The 19,684-nt window shown below is 36.2% G+C and overlaps 3 protein-coding genes across 3 annotated transcripts; all 3 read left to right on the forward strand.

Annotated features, from left to right (window-relative positions):
• The first annotated feature begins 774 nt into the window (after positions 1-774).
• LOC18013663 lies at positions 775-4,423 on the forward strand. Its single transcript, XM_006419100.2, has 8 exons — positions 775-1,340; positions 1,462-1,985; positions 2,651-2,701; positions 2,780-2,887; positions 3,504-3,599; positions 3,691-3,789; positions 3,884-3,943; positions 4,039-4,423. The coding sequence occupies exons 1-8, from the start codon at positions 806-808 to the stop codon at positions 4,102-4,104; spliced, it is 1,539 nt and encodes a 512-aa protein (XP_006419163.1). The 5' UTR covers positions 775-805; the 3' UTR covers positions 4,105-4,423.
• Positions 4,424-11,455: 7,032 nt separating this feature from the next.
• LOC112084571 lies at positions 11,456-13,007 on the forward strand. Its single transcript, XM_024153720.1, has 2 exons — positions 11,456-12,841; positions 12,921-13,007. The coding sequence occupies exons 1-2, from the start codon at positions 11,456-11,458 to the stop codon at positions 13,005-13,007; spliced, it is 1,473 nt and encodes a 490-aa protein (XP_024009488.1).
• Positions 13,008-13,932: 925 nt separating this feature from the next.
• LOC18013664 (ubiquitin-conjugating enzyme E2-16 kDa) lies at positions 13,933-14,710 on the forward strand. The gene is made up of 4 exons (XM_006419101.1): positions 13,933-14,005; positions 14,110-14,237; positions 14,342-14,449; positions 14,558-14,710. The coding sequence occupies exons 1-4, from the start codon at positions 13,933-13,935 to the stop codon at positions 14,708-14,710; spliced, it is 462 nt and encodes a 153-aa protein (XP_006419164.1).
• Positions 14,711-19,684: the final 4,974 nt, after the last annotated feature.

Genomic DNA, 19,684 nt, shown 5'->3' on the forward strand with positions numbered 1-19,684 from the left:
TTAAATATTTAAACTAACTTATATATCTAAGAAAAATCTAAACTAATTAAATTAAAATTTGATTTTTAAAAAAATTATTTTTAAAAATAAAATTGATTATAAAATAGTGTATAATAGTATATCATTTATCATTTTTATCATTATAAGAATATTATTTAAATTTAAATATTTAAATATAATATAAATTAATATTTTATTTCCTATTTTTATAAAGATAATAACCACTGATTTTTGTAATTTTTCTGAAATTACTTTTAAAGATTAAATTCAAATATATTATTTTATTAATTTTCGAAAATAAATAAAACAGATAAATCAAATTAAAATATTTGTTTGGCAACAGATATAACAGTTAAAAAAAAACAGAATAGAAAAAAACTAAGTAAATTCTGTTTGGACACAAAACCTGCTTCTGCTTTAATAGAATAGATAGAATGTTTTTTTTTCACTATCACATATTCCACACGCGAAGAATATGAAGGCATACAACCTAACAAAAAATGCTTGGATCTATCCTTATAATATTATTTATGTAAATTCGGTATCATTGGTTTGGTCTATCAAACCGTTTTAAGTATTTATGTTGATAAAAAAAGTATTTTTCAGATATTTTTTTTTTAAAAGTAATTTACTCATTTCATTATCCAAAATCAGACCCATCATTTGGACAAATTCGGCCCATGAGAGAAGAAAGGCCCTTGTAAGGACTCTGTCACTTACACACAAAAACCCTAAAAATCCATCTGCACTAGAGGTTTTTGAATTTCTTCTCTCTTCCATTTTCCATCTGATGAACCACTGAACAATGTCCTTCCGTACCCGCGCCTCGTCCTGGCCCCGTCTTCTCCTCCGCCGGAACCATCCGCACAACTCTAGATCCTCGTTTTCCCGTCAAATCTGCAGTCTCGATACCTCATCCAGAAGAATCTCCGGCTACTCCTTTCCCGAAAATCAAACGCCATGGATCGCATCGCGGAGGCATCGTTTCTCCTCTGCCAGCACAATGTCACCTTCGGAAGCCGAGAGAGTCGTGCGAGAGCTTTTAGCGGATGTTGAGAAGGATAAGCAGCGTGAGAGAGAGGAGAGACAAAGACAAGGACTGGATTGCAAAGACATTGACGACGAAGACGAAGAGGACTATTTAAAGATTCAGCCTTTTATCGAGAAGCTAGAGAAGCAAAATTTGAAGGATGATGGTGAATTAAACAGGCGCGAGGAGTCGTCTGATTCGGATAGTGAACTTGACGAGGTCGATTGGGATGAAGAAAGAAAGAAAGAAGACATCTTCAATAAGAAGTTCCAGAGGCATAAAGAGCTTCTTCAGACCCTTACAAAATCAGGTATGCCATTTTTTTCTTTTCATTTTATACTTTACTCGAATCACTTTATGGGTCTGTGTGTGTATGCGTTTATCTTTGCATTTTCATGGTGAAACCTTAAAGTTGTATGATTTCTTGGCAGAGACACTAGATGAGGCCTATAAGTGGATGAACAAATTAGACAAATTTGAGGAGAAACATTTCAAACTTCGTCCTGAATACAGGGTTATTGGTGAGCTGATGAACCGATTGAAAGTAGCTGAAGGGAAAGAGAAGTTTATTCTCCAGCAAAAAATAAACAGAGCTATGAGGTTAGTTGAGTGGAAAGAGGCTTTTGACCCAAACAACCCAGCAAATTATGGAGTCATCGAGCGCGACAATGTTCAAGGTGGCAATGCTGGAGAAGAGAAAGAAGAGCGTCTTGTAGTAGATGGGTCTAAGGACGACAATGATGATAATGATGATGAAGAGTTTGATGACATGAAAGAGAGAGATGATATTCTATTGGAGAAGCTGAATGCAATCGACAAGAATCTTGAAACAAAGCTTTCAGAGCTTGATCATACATTCGGGAAGAAGGGAAAGCGGTTGGAAGAAGAGATTAGAGATCTGGCTGAAGAAAGAAATGCTCTGACAGAGAAGAAAAGACAACCTTTATACAGAAAAGTAAGTGGATTATTATTTATTCACATCTTTCAGCTGTGCAATCTTTTTCGCTGAGCAGAAACTAAAAACCAAATCGTTTTAATACAGTGGAATTAGTTGACCTAAGCTTGTGATGATCTGTGTTACATACGTTAAAGTGTCCAGAAGTTTGAAATAAAGATGCTAGAGGTATAGTGATCAAAGTCGCTTCCCAACAAGTGAGATACAGGAGCAGTCTTAATACGTCAGATGAATTTCAGCCTTGCTAACTAATAAAATTTGTTAGAGGGCCCTCGATTTAGAAATTTTTGTGAAACCAATATAGCTGCTGTGCTATAGCCGCTCTTTTTAAGAAGCGCGTAGCCAAAAAAATTAAAGCTTGCTGTTGCTTTAAAATGCCTTCTTTGGCGTACACAATGTGGAATATCTATATGCTTTCCACGCTGCTACCTTTTATGCCTAGTAAATTCAACCGTACTTCCTATTAGATTATAACAAAAATTAGGTAGTATATCGGTTTTATGAGTTTAATATTTCATATAAGTTAGGCATCATGATATATTTTTTTGGGGGATGTTATAAAGTTTTATTTTCTTGAACCATGGTGGATATTGCATCTATTATTGAAGTTATTAATTTTATTTTTATTCTTTATGCTGATAAGGTTATCTTCTATTTTCTTGCAGGGATATGACGTGCATGTGATAGATGTAAAAAAAGTAGCTAAGGTCACAAAGGTATAGTTCTTTGACATTTCTATCTTTGGTATCTTTTAATTCAACTGTTGGACTTCAAAAGAAAGACTTGTATTTTAGGGTGGCAGAGTTGAAAGGTACACTGCATTGATGGTGTGCGGGAATTATGAAGGTGTCATTGGGTATGCGAAAGCAAAAGCTGAGACTGGCCAATCTGCAATGCAGAAGGTAATCTCACATTACCATTTGTTATCTATAACTGATGGAAAAGAAAAGTATTTGGTGTCTTACTAAGATGGATACTACAGGTCTCGACACTTTGTACATTTGTGACTTATGGCAGAATCTCGTTGTAGCAGAGATAGTCAATTAAGTGCTTCTGATACAGTGAGAAGCTAAGTTGAATTGTATGTACTGCTAAGCTTTGAGTATATAGGACATTTTAAAAGCTTGCGTTTTAGGTCAACGGAATTTAACTAACGACTACTCAATATTCAGCTGTTATTGGCCTAGAAATCTTAAACGACATTGTTTTAGGCCAGGATGACAGTTAGTGTGCCTCTTCTTGTGAAGTATTACATGTTGTTTTTAATGCATACATGTCTAGAATTTGACTACCTTGATGCTGTTCTCCAAGTTACGATACCACTGAAAAGCTTATGTTCAACAAGAGTCTTTGGTATTGGTTTCTGCATGAATGTCTTTATCGATTTTAATTCTTGAACTGGTCAAAGAATATATAACTTAAAGCTCGTGATCATCCGTTCTTGTCAATTATAATGCCTTTCTCTATTCGACTTTAGTTATAGTTCTCATTGTCTCATTTATAACAACTGCAAAACAGGCGTATGAGAAATGCTTTCAGAATCTTCATTACGTAGAGCGTCATGAGGAGCACACCATTGCACACGCGATACAGACTTCTTACAAGAAAACCAAGGTACTTATTGAGCTCCCTTATGTCCGTATGATTTATTTACACCACTTAATCTGTATATTTAAGATCTTAATAACCTTGAATCTGCAACTAGTTATACCTATGGCCTGCACCAACAACGACGGGAATGAAAGCCGGGAGAGTTGTCAAAACAATATTGCTCCTAGCGGGATTCAAGAACATAAAATCAAAGGTGCATTTTTCTGTCATCCTTGATATAACACTGATTCTTGTTTTTTCTCTCGAAATTTAGTTTTATAAGTTTGGTTGTGGTCTAAATTCTTCAGGTGATTGGTTCAAGGAATTCATACAACACCGTTAAGGCAGTTTTGAAGGCGTTGAATGCGGTAAGTGCTTTGAGCTCATGACAGAAACATCAGTAAAAGGGGATTCTAGTTAAAAACCTTATAATCTGAACCAATCTCTTTTTCATCTTTGGCAGGTCGAAACACCAAAGGATGTTCAAGAAAAGTTTGGCAGGACAGTTGTCGAGAAATATCTGCTGTGAGAGCTACTACGTTTCACACCTTTGGTATGTATTGTCGAGTTTTGGAAGAAGTGTTATCTTTGGGTTTAGATTAGCAAGGTTCTTCTTACTCTACAGTAGAATTCATCCTTCTAAGGTGTTGGTGAAAAATAAAAGTAGTTACAAATACACTATCCGTTCACCAATTCTACGTAGGTTTTGTTCGGGTTCCTCAAATATGTCGGTTCTCCTAATCTTCATCGATCTCTTCTTAGGTACCTTATTCATTTTGTTTGTATTGGTACTCAAAACTTCTTAAATCTCTTGCATCAAATGCACTATAAAAATTAACTTGTATGTTTATCGTTTCAGCCAAGATAATTTCTATCAATGATCCTTAATACTATATTTTAATTATAGATTGTATGATTTTACTATAGTTTGGCTGGTTATATGTACAATTGCCTTTTCGCCCATATAAATTTGTGGACACATGCGCCATTATTTTAATGAAAATTTTCATTTTATTGAGATACTAATCAAAGATAACATAAAACATAACAGAAAGAAAATTTAAGAAATAAAACAAGAGTTGTTTATGTGTTGCACAAAAAAAAGAAGAGGATTGTTTATGTTAAGTTCGGAATCTGTAAACATAATGTATTGAGAAGACATGCTCTTCGGTATGAGTTATCTGGTAGATCCTTTTGACCATTTTGTTTTGCTGGTACGTTCTGCTTCAGTGCATCATAGCTTATATATCTTTGTTTTGCTGGTATGTTGTGATTCAACCCTGCGTGTACACGCGGTAATTTTTATATATAATGTATAATAGTTTAGTTTATCAATAATATATATATATATATATGCAAATTTAATTTTTCTAAATCATGATAGAATTATGTAATCGCAAATCACTTTCTATGATTATTTCTTTAAATTATTATTAGACATATATCTGTCTATTTATATAATAGATTTTTTTTACTAATGAAATAAAGTTAACAAATACGTACACTCATCGATACACAATAAAATATAAAATATTACGTTTGTTTGTTTCAGCTTAGCTTTAAATCTCATCTCAAATCCTTTAAGTTCTGCTTAGATTAATAAATATTAAAAAAAATAATTTCTTTCTAAATATTCTTTTTTTTTTGTTAAAAAAATATAAAGTTTGGATGTTAATAAAATAAATATGATAAAGTTTGGGCATTATATTCTTCTGATACATAAAGAATTTTGTCTATGTGACAGAAAAATAAGGCGTTACGTATAAAAATTTTATAGCTAATTTTAGATTGAGTTAAGCATTCACTATATGTCAGTCTTATGTATCTACAAAAGATGTACGAAAACTATAAACATAAATTGAACAGAAAACAAAATACTTCTAAAACTTCAACTTTGTTTGTTATATCATCTGCTCTAAACCTAATATTGTTAGGCACCAGAGCATTACGAATACAAAAATATCATAATTTTTCATGCATGCAATAAATAAAAACTATTTATGGTTTTTTTTAATGTTTTGCGAACAACAAAAAACGTCGCATAAAACTCTAAATTAATATGAAAACAAGAAATAATTATTTTAATGGCTCATAAAGTTTTTCTTATATATACATAAAATAGGAATATATATATATATTGTGTAATTAGGCTATATACAGCTTGTTCCTAGCTCTCTTTCTATGAGGGAAGGATTGGTTATCATTGCCTCCTCGTAGACACGTAGAATGATTATATCCATGTACTTGATCGCATTTCTGATCTGAAACAGCAAAAGCCACAATAACTAAAACAAAAGTAACACAAAAAATCTGTATTTTGAATATGTTATTTGAAGACCTTAATTTTCTTTCCCAATGTTGGTTATGAATGTGACTGCAGTGGCGCTATATCTGATTTCTGGAGTTCTTTGAGCGTGTAAAAAAAAGATGAAAAATAGGTGGAATGCCGCTCCATTTTATAATAACATATGATTATGACTCTTGATTTTTCGAATTTGTTTTAGTGTCGTTCAATTTTCTCGGGTGTGCTTTACGAAGTGGTAACACTACAAGTTCAATGCATTTCCTTTTTATTGTAAGAGAATGACTTTTTGAGATAGAAACTACTTTTGTATTTATGTTGGCTGATGAATTAAATTTTTTTTTGGGATTGAGAAAATTAATTTTTTCAAAAGCTGATGTGTCAAAAGAGCAAGTGCTTATGTGTCAAGCTTGTGAGACTCAACTGAGTCTTTATATAATAGATAAATATCTCTTTCAGAGAATTTATTCACTTGATAGTATCAGAAGACACCTCTCCAACCTTTTTTTTATGTGTGGTGGAAGCTCGTTATTTTTGATTCCATAGCATGCATTGGGTAAACAACCTATGTAGTCCTTGTTTTGACAGTGACAATGTTCTTTAAGCAATTTTTTTTTTGAATATTGACGGGTCACTTCTAGGGATCTCAAAAGTGTTGAGTCACATTGCAATGTTTTATGGGGTGTTGCATACAATCATTGGCTAAAATCTATCTAGCAAAGGAAAATTTTCATATCCATTCATGTAACAATATTTTGTCTTTGTGATATCAGATCTCTTGTTTCTGAAAAAGCTTTTAACAAAATTTCAGAGTGATGAAATCAGTTCATGTACTTTTTTCTAAAATCTTGAAAACTCTCTTTTATTTCAAGATCTGCTTTTCACTGTCTTAGTAACCTGGTTTTTTCCTAGTGCTCTCTCATGGCATTTGTCATGTTAGGCTTGTTAGCCATGGAACCTGCCTTCATAGTTAGCAGTTTCCTTAGAATCGTTTTCACATCATTTAACTATGGATAATTTGTTACAGTTTACTCGTGAAAAATAAATAAAAAATATATAAAAAGTCAAAATTTTCTATTTTTGAAAATGTTCAATCATGTATTTTTTTTCTTTTTTAGAATAACCAGGTATATTGAATTGATTTTATTATTTAGCACATTTATAATCTATATACTTATCTGTGTAGTGATTTGCTGATATGTCGCGCTCACAGAAAGTTTTATGGTGTTTCACTTATGTGTCATCGCTAAAATGAGTTTCGACTGCAAAAAAAAATATTTTTACCCCATTTAGCTATTACGTGTCATTTTTTTATTGGTTCTTATGTAATGATGTGTTAAAAATAACTTAAAATTAACCGCTCTAAATTATTATGATTTAATATTTAATTTTGCAGTTAAATCAAACCGTTTCGAAAATTTTATAAAATTGAAATTAAAAAACAAAATCTAACAAAAAGTTAAAAAAGAAATCTATATATCTAACTAATGAAATGTCGTTAAAAAAAAGAAATAATCTCTAACTAATAGAAACTCGCTAATTATTATTATATATCGGTTAGTGTTTACAATTTCTTATGTTTATAGGGTGTTCGATTTCTTATGATTTAGTATAAATATCAACCATTTTTCTCCAATAAAACTGATTTTTAGTCAAATCTAACGAAAATATAAAAATCAATAAATGAAATATCTAATGGAATGACGGTATTGTGATGTCTAGATTAGAGTTTTTGATTTTAAATATTTTAGTATAAATATGTACGACTTCTCTCTAATTCTCTCAACTATAGAGAATAAAAAACAAATGAATCCAAATTACTATTAAATTTTCAAACAAACAAATAAAAAAATATATATCAGCCCATGCAATGCGTAGGCAAATTCACTAGTTCTTAAAATAATGACTCGGCCATTTAATCAAAATTTTGTTCAAGTGAAAATTATTTTTTGAGCATTATGGGGAGACTCTTCATCTTATATATAGTATTATACTAAACATATAAAGAATGTGGTGTTTGTATGATAATGTGTCATCGCACTTTCAAATGAATCTTTTTAATTTATTTATAACTTAAAGAAGACATAGATGTTAATCTGAGAGTTGGTGTATAAACATATCAAGATTGGTTTACGACCATGAAAAAATAGGTTCAGTGACCAAGTGACTCCTGGTCTAATGGTTTTTTTGAGAGAGGAGGTCTGTAATTCGAATCCACTTGGGATGAATGGTTTTCTCATAGATAATAAACTTATGGTTGTCTCCGAGTCCATGAAGACTAGAGCCCATGCCCAACCTTCATAGCAAACACAGAAAAATGGATTGAATCGCCTCCATACGGTTACTTAACCCTCCTAACGGTCATGATTAACCTTGGGAATAATCTCAGTAAATACTACACATCAGAAACAATAAGAGCTATCGAGGAAATGGTTGGACAATTTATGATATACAAGTCTTGATATGTCCCCTTTTCATGTTTATCATGCACTTATCCTAGTATTTGTTGATTCTCATCCACAGATCACCACTATAATAAGCATGCATAATTCAAAGAACTCAATACGCCAGAATAGGGATCAAAATCACCAAACAAACATACAGGCAAGATGCAACGCATTTACGACTGCCCGACATGCAAGAAATGATCCAAGAAAGTCCTCCATATACATAGGCAAAGTAGGTAATAGTTTAGGGTCCAAAAATGTTTTTGCATAATTTCTCAATCGAGTTTTTTTTTTTTTTTTTGTTCTGAAGAAATAGGACAAATTATTTTACAATAGATTATGGCCTCTGTTTTATTTGGGCCAGCATGTACTCATACATACTCAAATTTAAAATATTTAATATTAAACTAGGTATCTGTCCGCGCCGCGCGGGCACAATCATTATATAAACCTTATTATAATTTGATTATCGAGATTCTTATAATATAAACATCACATTTTTATTTTCAATTTTTGCCAAGCGCGGGCTTTATATATTTAAGAAATCGTATAATATTTTTATATTTGAGTTTATGAATAATAGTTAAATTGTATAATATTTTTTGTTAAAATTTTGGTATATATCATTTTTTAATATGAACAACACTTATTTACAATATTAAAATAAAATTATACTAGTAATATTAATCAAATATAGTAAAAATTGTACTTTATATAATAAACGAAATAAAATCTAATAAATATTCCTTCAGAAAAAAAATTCTATGTCTAAGCCTCTAAAAAAGCTAGTATCACAATTATTATCATAATAAAATAAATATTAATAATCATCACAATTATATGTCATTTTATCACCTAGTAATGATTCTGATGAGGTTCTTTCTATTATTGATTTTCATAATTATTAGATTATAATTATAACAAAACATGACATATATATTCAAGTAAATTAGCGGTGGTAAATAGGGTTGTTTTGAAAATAAAGACGTTTTTAAGTTTTAATTTGAGGAAAGGGAAGTTTTAAGTTTTAATTAGTCGGGGTAGGGACATATTTTCATAATGGCAAACTTACCCTTCTTTTTGAGAGAGAGAGAGAGACAGAGCAGTCTGTTCCTCAGAGAGAGACAGAGGCAGAAAATACCGTGGGTCCCAGGTGTAGTCTACCTCCGCGCGCGTATCAGCCGGGAAGAGAGCACTCACGCGCGTGTTTGGGTCGTTTTTTGGGCCTGATTTCGTATTTAGGAATGAAATTCCCAAAAACCACCTAACTGGGCATCGGTTATGGGTCGGAAACTACCCAAGTAATTACACAAAAACTACCCTTCCCATTCCCTTTTTAATTTTGGCGGCAAAAATTGTGGTTAATTAGGGATAATGGAGATAAACTGGTTAAAATAAGAAACAAAGTACCCTAACTAAATTAGAAACCCTAGTTTCCCTTTCCAGAAGATGTTGAAATTGAAGGGGAAATTATGCGATGATCTAGAGGACAACAACCACGGTTAGTTACTTAATCCTGTTATTGTACACCCATAGATTTGTCATTGTTATTTTCGATTTTTTTTTGGTCTGGTGTTTGCCATTTGCTAGTAGTTTTATAGATATGGTGTTCGCGAATTGCAGTGGATGCGTTCATTCTTGTTATGGCGGGAACGTGGATAAGGTACTATACAGGAGAATGGGATTTCAAAATGGACATATCTCATCGTGGCAGGTGCATAAATTGCAAAGATGTGTCCGGACCAGATGATTTGAGAAATCTGATTGCGCATGAGTTCGGATTAGACACGAGAGTTGTTTCGGTGGAGATTTCCTACTGGTTTGATGATGTTCTAGCTGAGCTTAATGGTGATGGGAGTTGTCCATGTGTAATAGTTACTCCTCGAGAGTACAAATTCTTCCTTTCGCTGCATAAGTCTGACAAGTCTGTGAATTTATTTGTCACATTCAAGGAGTCAGTGAATGGTAAAATGGTGAGATTGAAACGGAAGGAAAGTCTTGAAGTTCAAATTGCGAGGGAACGGCGAAAGTCCTTAGGGCCAACAAAATTCATAGCCTCTTCTTCGGCAGAGTCGAGTCAACCCGATGATGAAGCAGATGATGAAGATATCGATGATTGTTTGCTGATAGCACATGCCGAGAAAATAGAGGCAGAGGCCGCAATGAACACCTCCAAAGGTGTACAACTTGAAGCTGTCTCTATTATCCATCCTCCATTGGGATTAAAAATGTCCCAGGAATCAGAGAAAGTAGAGGCTAAGGCCAGCACTAACACCTCCGTTAATGTAAAACCGGATGTTCCAAGTCACGCTGTCTCTGATGACCACCCTGAGTTGGAATTAAAAATGTCCCAGGAATCAGACGAGGCGAGAGATTCGAAAGAGAAGGAAGCTGATGATGTTGACGATGACGCACACGGCTTTGATGATGATTATAATCCGGATTATGATTTTGACTGGTGGAATGATTACGTACTAGCAGATGGAATGGGTTTCCATTCTAAACCTGGATTTGATGAGGATAAGGATGACTCTGGTAGTTCAGGCGGTTGTGGAAGTACTCGCGGAAGTGAGCCGAGTGATTCAAACCATATGGACAACTCCATTGTCTTAACGGAGAGTCCTATTCATTTTCCTGGAAGAAAGAAGACTGTATGTGAGAATGTTCTGGCTCCCCATGGAGATGATGATGATTTTGTGCAGACTCTGACAGGTGATGTCAGTTGGGGGCGTCTGAATGGCGGTGCAGAGCTGAAGAAAGCGATTAAACGTACAGAACTATATGGATTTCCGGATGTGGCACCAGTCTCTGATGAAATGGGAGGGGATTTCGATGAACTTGATTTGTCAAATGAAGATGGAGAGATATGGGTTGGGAAAAAGTTCAGGAACAAGGAACACTTTAAAATCACGTTGGCCATCAATGCGCTGAAGAATATAGTGACGTTCGAATTCAAAAAGCATGCGAAGAAGTACACAGTCGCCGAATGTCCATCAAAGATATGTGATTGGAGAGTGTTGGGGTGTCAAGTTGGCGAGTCGGCATTGTATGAGGTGAGGAAGGCGTGTTTGAAGCATACATGCCACCCGGATACAAGAAAGAAATTTTCAAAACATGCTACTTCTTAAGTCATGGCGGCTCTGCTGAAGTCTAAGTATGAGAATGCAATAGTTGGGCCACGTGCGAGTCAGCTACCTGCGATTGTTCTCTCCGAATATAATATTACAGCCTCGTACTGGAAATGCTGGAAAGCTAAGGAGCTGGCTATATACTCTGCTCACGGAACAGAGGAGACTTCTTTCAAATTATTACCGATTTACCTCCATGTGCTCAAGTATGCTAACCCTGGCACCATAACGCATTTGATAACCGAGAGCGAGAGAGATGAAAAAGAAGGAAAATGTATTACCAGGTTTAAGTCCGTATTTATGGCATTGGCTGCGTGTATATCTGGATGGAAACATTTGAAACAAGTAGTTGTTGTTGATAGGACTCACCTCACTGGTAAGTATAAGGGTTGTCTATTAACGGCCAGTGGACAAGATGCTAATTACCAGGTATTTCCAATAGCGTTCGCCGTTGTTGATGCAGAGTCTGACAAGACGTGGAGGTGGTTCTTTGAGAAGTTGTTAGAAATAATTCCAGATTCCTCTGATCTTACTATTATCTCGGATAGGCACGGTGGAATTGCCAAAGCTAAAAAGAAATGGTATCCACAGTCACACCACGGTGCATGTCTTGTCCATATCCAGAGAAATGTTCACGGTAAATACAAAGGTTCCGGTCAGAAAAGGTTGGTCGGAAAGGCTGGAGAAGCGTTCACAGTTTCTAATTTCAAGAAACTATACGCAAGGCTGAAGGATGTTGATTATGGTTGTTGGGAGTACATGGAAAAAATCCCTCTTGCGCTGTGGACTAGATCACACTTTTCTGGTCAGAGGTATAATATGACCTCCAATAACATTGCAGAGTCTCTGAACAATGCACTATTAGCTCCAAGAGACAGTCCAATCGTTGCAATGCTAGAATTTATCAGGCAAATGTTAAGTAGGTGGCTTGAATGCAGAAGAGAGACCATTCAAAAGATGGATGGTGACATTACAGAAGAGGTTGACAAGTTAATGAACCTGCAGCAGCAAAAATCTGCTGCACTTTCGGTTCAAGGCATTTCTTTGTGGGAGGTTGAAGTGAGTTCTGAGTTCGGTGTACGAAGACTTGTTGATCTCCTAAACAAAACATGCTCATGTCTAGAGTTTCAGACATTGAAATACCCTTGCCGACATGCAATGGCCGCGGCTAGGCTTCGCCAAGTGGAGTACAGCATTTTGGTTGATCCAATTCTTAAGAAATCAATTTGGAGTGCAACAGTTTGTGGCAAAATCCTACCAGTGCCCGACCCTGACGACATTCGAATCCCAGCAGAGGTGCGTGACCTTAATATTATGCCACCTAAGGCAAAACGTCCATCAGGAAGGCCTACGACGAAGAGAAAACTTTCAGCAGGAAAGTATCCTCAGGTTAGTGTACACTAAACATATATTTTTTTCCTAGTGATACTGATTACTGATTAATGATTACTGATATACGCTGTTGCAGGTTGCAAAAAAAAAGAAGCCAAACAAATGCTCTAGATGTGGAAATGCCGGCCATAACCGGGCAAAATGCAAGGAACCATTGGGTTGACCGGGTGTGGCTTTTGTGTGTCTCTTGATGTTTTTTGTGGGGATGTTGCTTTGTTTTTTGGGTTTGTTTGTAGCGTACACTATGTTTCCCTATATTTAAACTTGGAAAGGCATGAACTATGTTTAATTTGTTATGAAATTTATGATGTTTACTGGTCAGGGTTTAGGGTTTAGACGGTGGACATGTTGCTATGTTTTTCGGGTTTGTTTCTAGCGTGTACACCCTTGACGGTGGACACTGTTTGTGTACACTGTGATGGTGGACAACATCAATCAGTTTACATCATATAGTGTATTTGCATTATGGCTTATGTATAAGTTTACATTTATATGGTTTAGCATATAAATTTATGTTATGGACGTTATGGGTTAGGGTTTAGGGTTTAGGGTTTAGGGCTTAGGGTTTACGATGAAGGCTTTAGGCTTTATCTTATTAAGGAATCAAAATAATAAGCACAGGCATGGATCTGGATCAAAATAATTATCAAAGACATGGTTCTATAGCAGAGAAAGAAAACTTTATGAAAGACATGGTTCTGGATCAAAATAATTATCAAAGATATGGTTCTATAGCAGAGAAAGAAAACATTATATAGAAACGGACAATGATCGTGTCTTTGAATTGAAATTGTAGGACAGGACAACACGAGTAAACGGTTTTTTCAAAAAATAAGTCATTACAATTTTGAAAATCGCAATAATGAAACCAGTGTCTGAGTTCAAAAAAATCAAATTGGAAACGACAAAAACTAGTTAAGTACCTTTTTTGAAACCTGTTGCACCGTTTGACCGACTCGTTTCCCTTCTTTACTTTATAATGTTTTTCCGGTCGTCCTCTATAAAAACTGTCCCCTGCCTTCTTCAGTGAAACAAGTTTCCGGAGACAGAAAAAGTTAATAACAGGAAAAGTTACTTACTTTCTAAACATGTACTCTGCGAAAGTGATCTCATTGCAATTGAAGGAAGTGGTGAGGAAAAACAGTCCATGTTTCAGTACAGGTATTTGATGGTTAATTTGAAAATAGGGCATTAGTTAAGTTTTAGTTTTACAGGGTCGGTCTTTTACATCGTCTACCTAATTAGTGGTTTGCCGATTTCATTAGGACCTGTGGGTGAGGACTTGTATCACTGGGAAGCTATCATAACGGGGCCTAAAGGTTCACCCTATGAGAATGGTGTTTTCAAAGTAGACATTCACTTTCCGCTTGACTACCCTTTCGCGCCACCTAGGGTAAGGAATGAAGCATATGATTGCTCTCTAAAATTGCTGTATTTTTAGGGTTTAGGATTTAGTCAATAAAGATTTCAATTACTAATAACACTGATTTTTTTCAGGTGATGTTCAAAACAAAAGTGTATCACCCAAAAGTTAATACTTATGGGAACATTTTTCTGAAGATGTTGAACCCAACTCACTTCAGGACCAACAACAGCATCAATGATGTATTTTTACACATGAAAGAAATAAATCGTTATTGTCTTTTAGGGAATATAATATAGTAATTCCGTTTAAATAAGGGCTTACCTGTGTTTACATGTATATGTAATCAGGTACTGACGGAAATACACCAAATGTTTACTGTCCCCCAAATAGGCGAAGGACACTTTTTTGTTGAAGAAATTGCTAGGATTTACGTGGAAGACAGGGCTGCTTTTGAAACCACTGCACTTGCGTGGACGGTGGAGCACGCCGGAGGAGCATAAACTCCTTAATTGTACTTTTAATTATGTTTGTTGAATTGTGTATTTTGTTTAGGAAAAAAAATAAGACCTCTATTTTGTTAGCGTGTAGTTGGTTGGGAAGTTTATGACTTCATATTAACTTTTTAATATCATTTTGTGGTTTTTATGTTTTGGATTTGATAAATTGTCAAAGCATAAATTGTCCAACGATTTCATGAAACATAAATCATGGAATATTAATTCAAAGATTGTTCATTACATACTAAAAAGGAAATATATGTGTACACTTCATATAGTGTACACATACTCGTGTACACTTGCAAAGGTGTACAGCATAAACTTATTTTTAAAGCATTTCACAGATACGCCTAGCACACCAATATATGAAGCAACCATTGCAAAGTACTCGGATCTCAGGTTCGAAATGATGAAATGCACAATCAGGCAGCTTGATGACGTCGTCGTTTGGATATGAAAATGAGTTTGAGTACGTATCCATGTATGCAGTTCCGTAATATGAAATCTCAAGAATTAACTCCTCACCTAATTGTCGCACGCGCTCTGACTGTAGACTTCCGTGATGTGTTGCCAACAGTTGCAATGTTTGGCTTGCGGAACAAGGGTCACCCAAGCAAACGCTGAACATGGCGGACGCCAGGGTCGAGAGAGCGTCGGTGGGAACATTTGGTTCCAGCATGGTCCTACTTGCAATGAGATCTGCGCCTCATCTTGCAAGTCTCAGGCCTTCCCAGTATCTTGCCTCAGGGTTTCCACTCGCCAAACATCTCAGAAAGAATGGGCGTCTTTCATTTCCAGGGCATATGTCGTTGGGGACACAGCAAAGGGCATAAATGTTGGAAGCTTTGAGGACATCGTCGGTGAAAACAAGCCGGAGGGTGCGCTTTCCAGCGCGCACAAATGGTCCGAGTCGCCAAAATGCTTCACTGCCAAGCCTCTTGAGGATTTCGATAAGAATTTCATCAGGCAAGTCTGGGAGCGACATGTTTGGTTTAGGGTTTGTTATGTTTGGTTTAGGGTTTGTTTTCGCTGGAAAGGAGGCAAGTTTTGGTAAGACAAAGCAAAATCATCATATATGGACTTCACTGGTGTGTGGTTGGGGGGTGGAGAATTTATTATACGGTTGAAAATAATATAATAGTGTACTCCCTTTTAGTAAATATTTACCTACCCGTTTTGTACCCCCAATTTTTTAGAATAATGGTCAGTTCTCTTTTATTAAAGTGCCCGAAACTAGTAGTTACATTTATAATGTAGTGCGACGTGTTGGGGTCACTTTAGCAGTTATTGAAGTGGCTCTTATCTGTATACCAACCACGAATTAGGACATTTATATATCTATCCACCTTGTCTACAAATAAAGCGAATCAAATTTATTTTTCACCAAAGTGAAACAACAATGCACTACTTAGACGATGATGTTTTAGGGTTAATAGTAAAGAAACTAGCTGAGGATGATTCCTATCATCTTGGCCCCTTTATTCGCGCAGGAAAACGTGGAAGAGCCATCGTGTTCACCGACGACGTGTTACGCTCTGCAGACATCTCTCGATTGGTTGACTCACCGCTCGACGTATCCCCTAGGAGCCGTTACCGCCCATTCTTTGAGCGTTGTCTTGGCGCCTGTAATCCACGAGCTATTTATTTCGAAGCCATTAGAGTTGCCGTGAGTGAGCTATGATTGTATTCAGCGATTACAATGCTTAACCGACTTGTCCCATGTGATAAACATGCTACTTTCGCATGTGCCATGTTTGAAATTTGCGTCGGTCGTCCACGAAGGGCTAAAAATCTCCTCACCTATGTATTCACTCACCACGTCCCTTATGCGGCTTATGAAATGAAGCTGTTAGCGCACGCCATTATACGTCACGTATGGGAGTTCGCACTGGGGCCGTTTCAAGATCCGTGGGGTAGCCTTTGGTCCTTCCCCATCACCCTACAAGAAGAACCTATATCGGAGTGTGTAGATGACCATTACGATGGCTCAAATACACCAGACTGCGAGTATTGCCTTCTACAATGCACGGCTCTGCGCATAAAATATTTACTTTAGTTTAATTATTTAAATTGCAAGTGCTTGTTTAATTTTGTAATAAATTTAAGGTGGAAACTAAGTGAAAATCACTTGACGATTGATGTTGTAACAAGTAGCTACTAACAACTTAACTAGTTGTAACAATGTAACTACTTCTTTAATTTCTGTAGTTGGTAAACATCACTTCACAAACTTATTGTAATATTACTTCTGTTCAACTACACACTAATTGTCTTACCGTTAACTATTTCTGAACAACAACTACCCATGGAATTCAATATATAGTTTCATAAAATTGCGCAGAAAGTTCACCCTACACAAACCTTACACAAACCCTATAACCTTCCCAAAAAATGCTAGATTTACCAGATTTACCAGATCATATTTTCGAAATCATTGTGAAGAAAGTTGCTGAGTCTGACTGCATCGACCTTGGAACGATTATTCTGGCCGGGACCCGTGGTAGAGACATTGCGTATAGCGCGGAAGTACTCAGATCGGCATACCTATGGACATTGCATGACACACCATCTCGGATATACCCTGGTGGAGTATATCGGCCTTTATTCCTGCGCTGCTTAGCATCGAGAAATCCACGGGCCATATTGGTCGAAGCTATAAGGTTCGTGTCAACAGAGGAGAAGATCTACACCGCCATCAGGATGCTGAATAAGCTCGTGCCATCAGACGTCTATGCGACTTACAGCTGTGCGATTTTGCAAATGTGCGTGGGTCGCCCTAACAGAGGGAAAAAACTTCTTAAGATGGTTTTCATGTACCACTATCCTCATGATTCTTGTGAAATTCTTGAAGTCGCAGCAGAGATAGTAGATTTATTCTGGTCATTTTGCCCACGTAATAAACATACATACAAGGAAAAGTTCAGGTACCCTAGTCTCATTCATGAAGACAACTCTGCGTCGTGCGAAGTGTATCACGAGAATGTGCATTATATTGTTACATGTGAAAATTGTTATCTTAGATGTTCGGCAGAACGCATAGCAAAAATGCTTTAGTATCGATGTGCTATGCTCGCTTGTCGCTTGTTTGTAAAATAAATATGAAGTTTTTATAACAGCCTTATGTTTAACAGCCTTATGTCAAAAAAGGGTTTACAATCATGTATACCAATGTTGGTGTACGTTTACGAACCCATATACCAATTTTAGTGTACGTTTACGTTCCAGTATTCATCGTTCTTTAAAAATGTGTAATGTTATTATATTTTCAACCTGTTTTACGTTTCCAATCTATATCTGACCCCGTTTACGTAAGTAGGTGTACGTCTTTAGGTTTACGGTTTTAGGTATACGTAAGTAGGTGTACGTCTATAGGTATACGGTAATAAGTGTACATAAATAGTTACAGGGAAGAGGTGTACATAATTAATTACTGCCCTAGACGAAATGATATCCTGGCACTTTCATGTTGATACAAAACATTTTAAGAGCTTGATGATTAATTACTACATTTACGAACATAAGTACCATAAATATCATAAAATCAACTACTAATTCTCCTTAGATTATGTTTATACAAAAGTAAGAGTTGCAACTAAAAACCGAAAGCAGACAAGCAATTTGAAAAACATCAGTTGTAGTTTGGAACACTTAGACAACATAAATAATTAAAGAGACACGAATGCAAGCAAATACTAAGATTACGGCTTTCACCAATCGAGCATGAACGGCCAGCTTGGAACGATGTTCCTAATGAAGCGGAAGAACCTTTGGGTCTCTTGGGCCCAGAAACAGGTTGTGCACTTTGGCTGCTTAAAGTCTTCTGCAAACCACTGGAGCCAGTAATTGATAACCCCGCAGTGACAGGTGTACAGCGCAAGGAATCTCGGATGAAAGGCAGCCGCTTTCTTAGTGAAATCCACTGGCAAATCGAAATTCCATCTGTGTGGAACGTCGGCCAGCAACAACCGGCTCATCCTCCTCCGGTTTTGCACCGTGAGCCTGCCCAACTACTCCTCTACACGGACGAAGTCTTCCGGCACAGCTCTGAGCCACATCCCGTACACAAAAAGGGCTCGGTCGTAGCCTCCCTCCGCAGCAGCCCTTATCAATTCCACGCCTTCACCATCGTGGAAGAAAAAGTAGGCTTGCATCCCCCTCTCGAAAATAACCCCTGGATTACCCGCGTCATGGAATCTCCTCATCATCGTTGGGTAATGTGGAACCGCCGCTTGTTCATGCACGATTTCGGCCGGGATCAATGGCTCGATAGAAACCCCTGCTTGTGCCGATACGGTTGAAACGAGAACAAACAGCACGGAGGCGGGCTATTTCCCTTATAGTTGGGTTTGTAGCGGCCAGAATTTGTTCCAGCAATTCATCAGGGAGTGAGAGAAGATAGGAAAAATCAGCATCACCACCTCTGTTTCTCCTTGGAACCATCGTTTATTTCGGTGAAAAGAGAAAAGATAAGAAAATGGAATGAGGAAGAGGAGAAAGGATTGAAAATGGTACGAAAGAGGAAGTTATGATGGTTCTAAGTAGGCAGTTACGGTGAAGGGATTGAATTTAAAGAGGTAGTGCGGTTTTAATAGAGCCGAATAGCTGTCTTTGAAGAGAGACGTTGAAAAGAGACGAAAATGTGTCTTTTCGTTTACCGGCAAAATTAAATTACCACAATAAATACAAAGAATCACCAAATCAAAGCAAATTTCACCAATTAACTTTATTGATGAATGCTTTAATGTACTTTTTGATATACCACAATACATTTATGATTTCTGAGACAATACTATTAGTATTTATGATATTATCGAAATTTCATTAACAAGACAGCCCTTTTATAATTGTTGGAAAATAAATTTCTTGTCATCATTACAGACGTTTTCTCAACATCACGTTAACCGAGATATAGAGTACAGATTGAGTCCACATAGACGAAATCATGAATTGTTTTTGAAATAATATGTGATAACTGTA

The sequence above is a fragment of the Eutrema salsugineum genome, unplaced genomic scaffold (assembly GCF_000478725.1).
Source record: "Eutrema salsugineum unplaced genomic scaffold, Eutsalg1_0 scaffold_4, whole genome shotgun sequence".
NCBI lineage: Eukaryota > Viridiplantae > Streptophyta > Magnoliopsida > Brassicales > Brassicaceae > Eutrema > Eutrema salsugineum.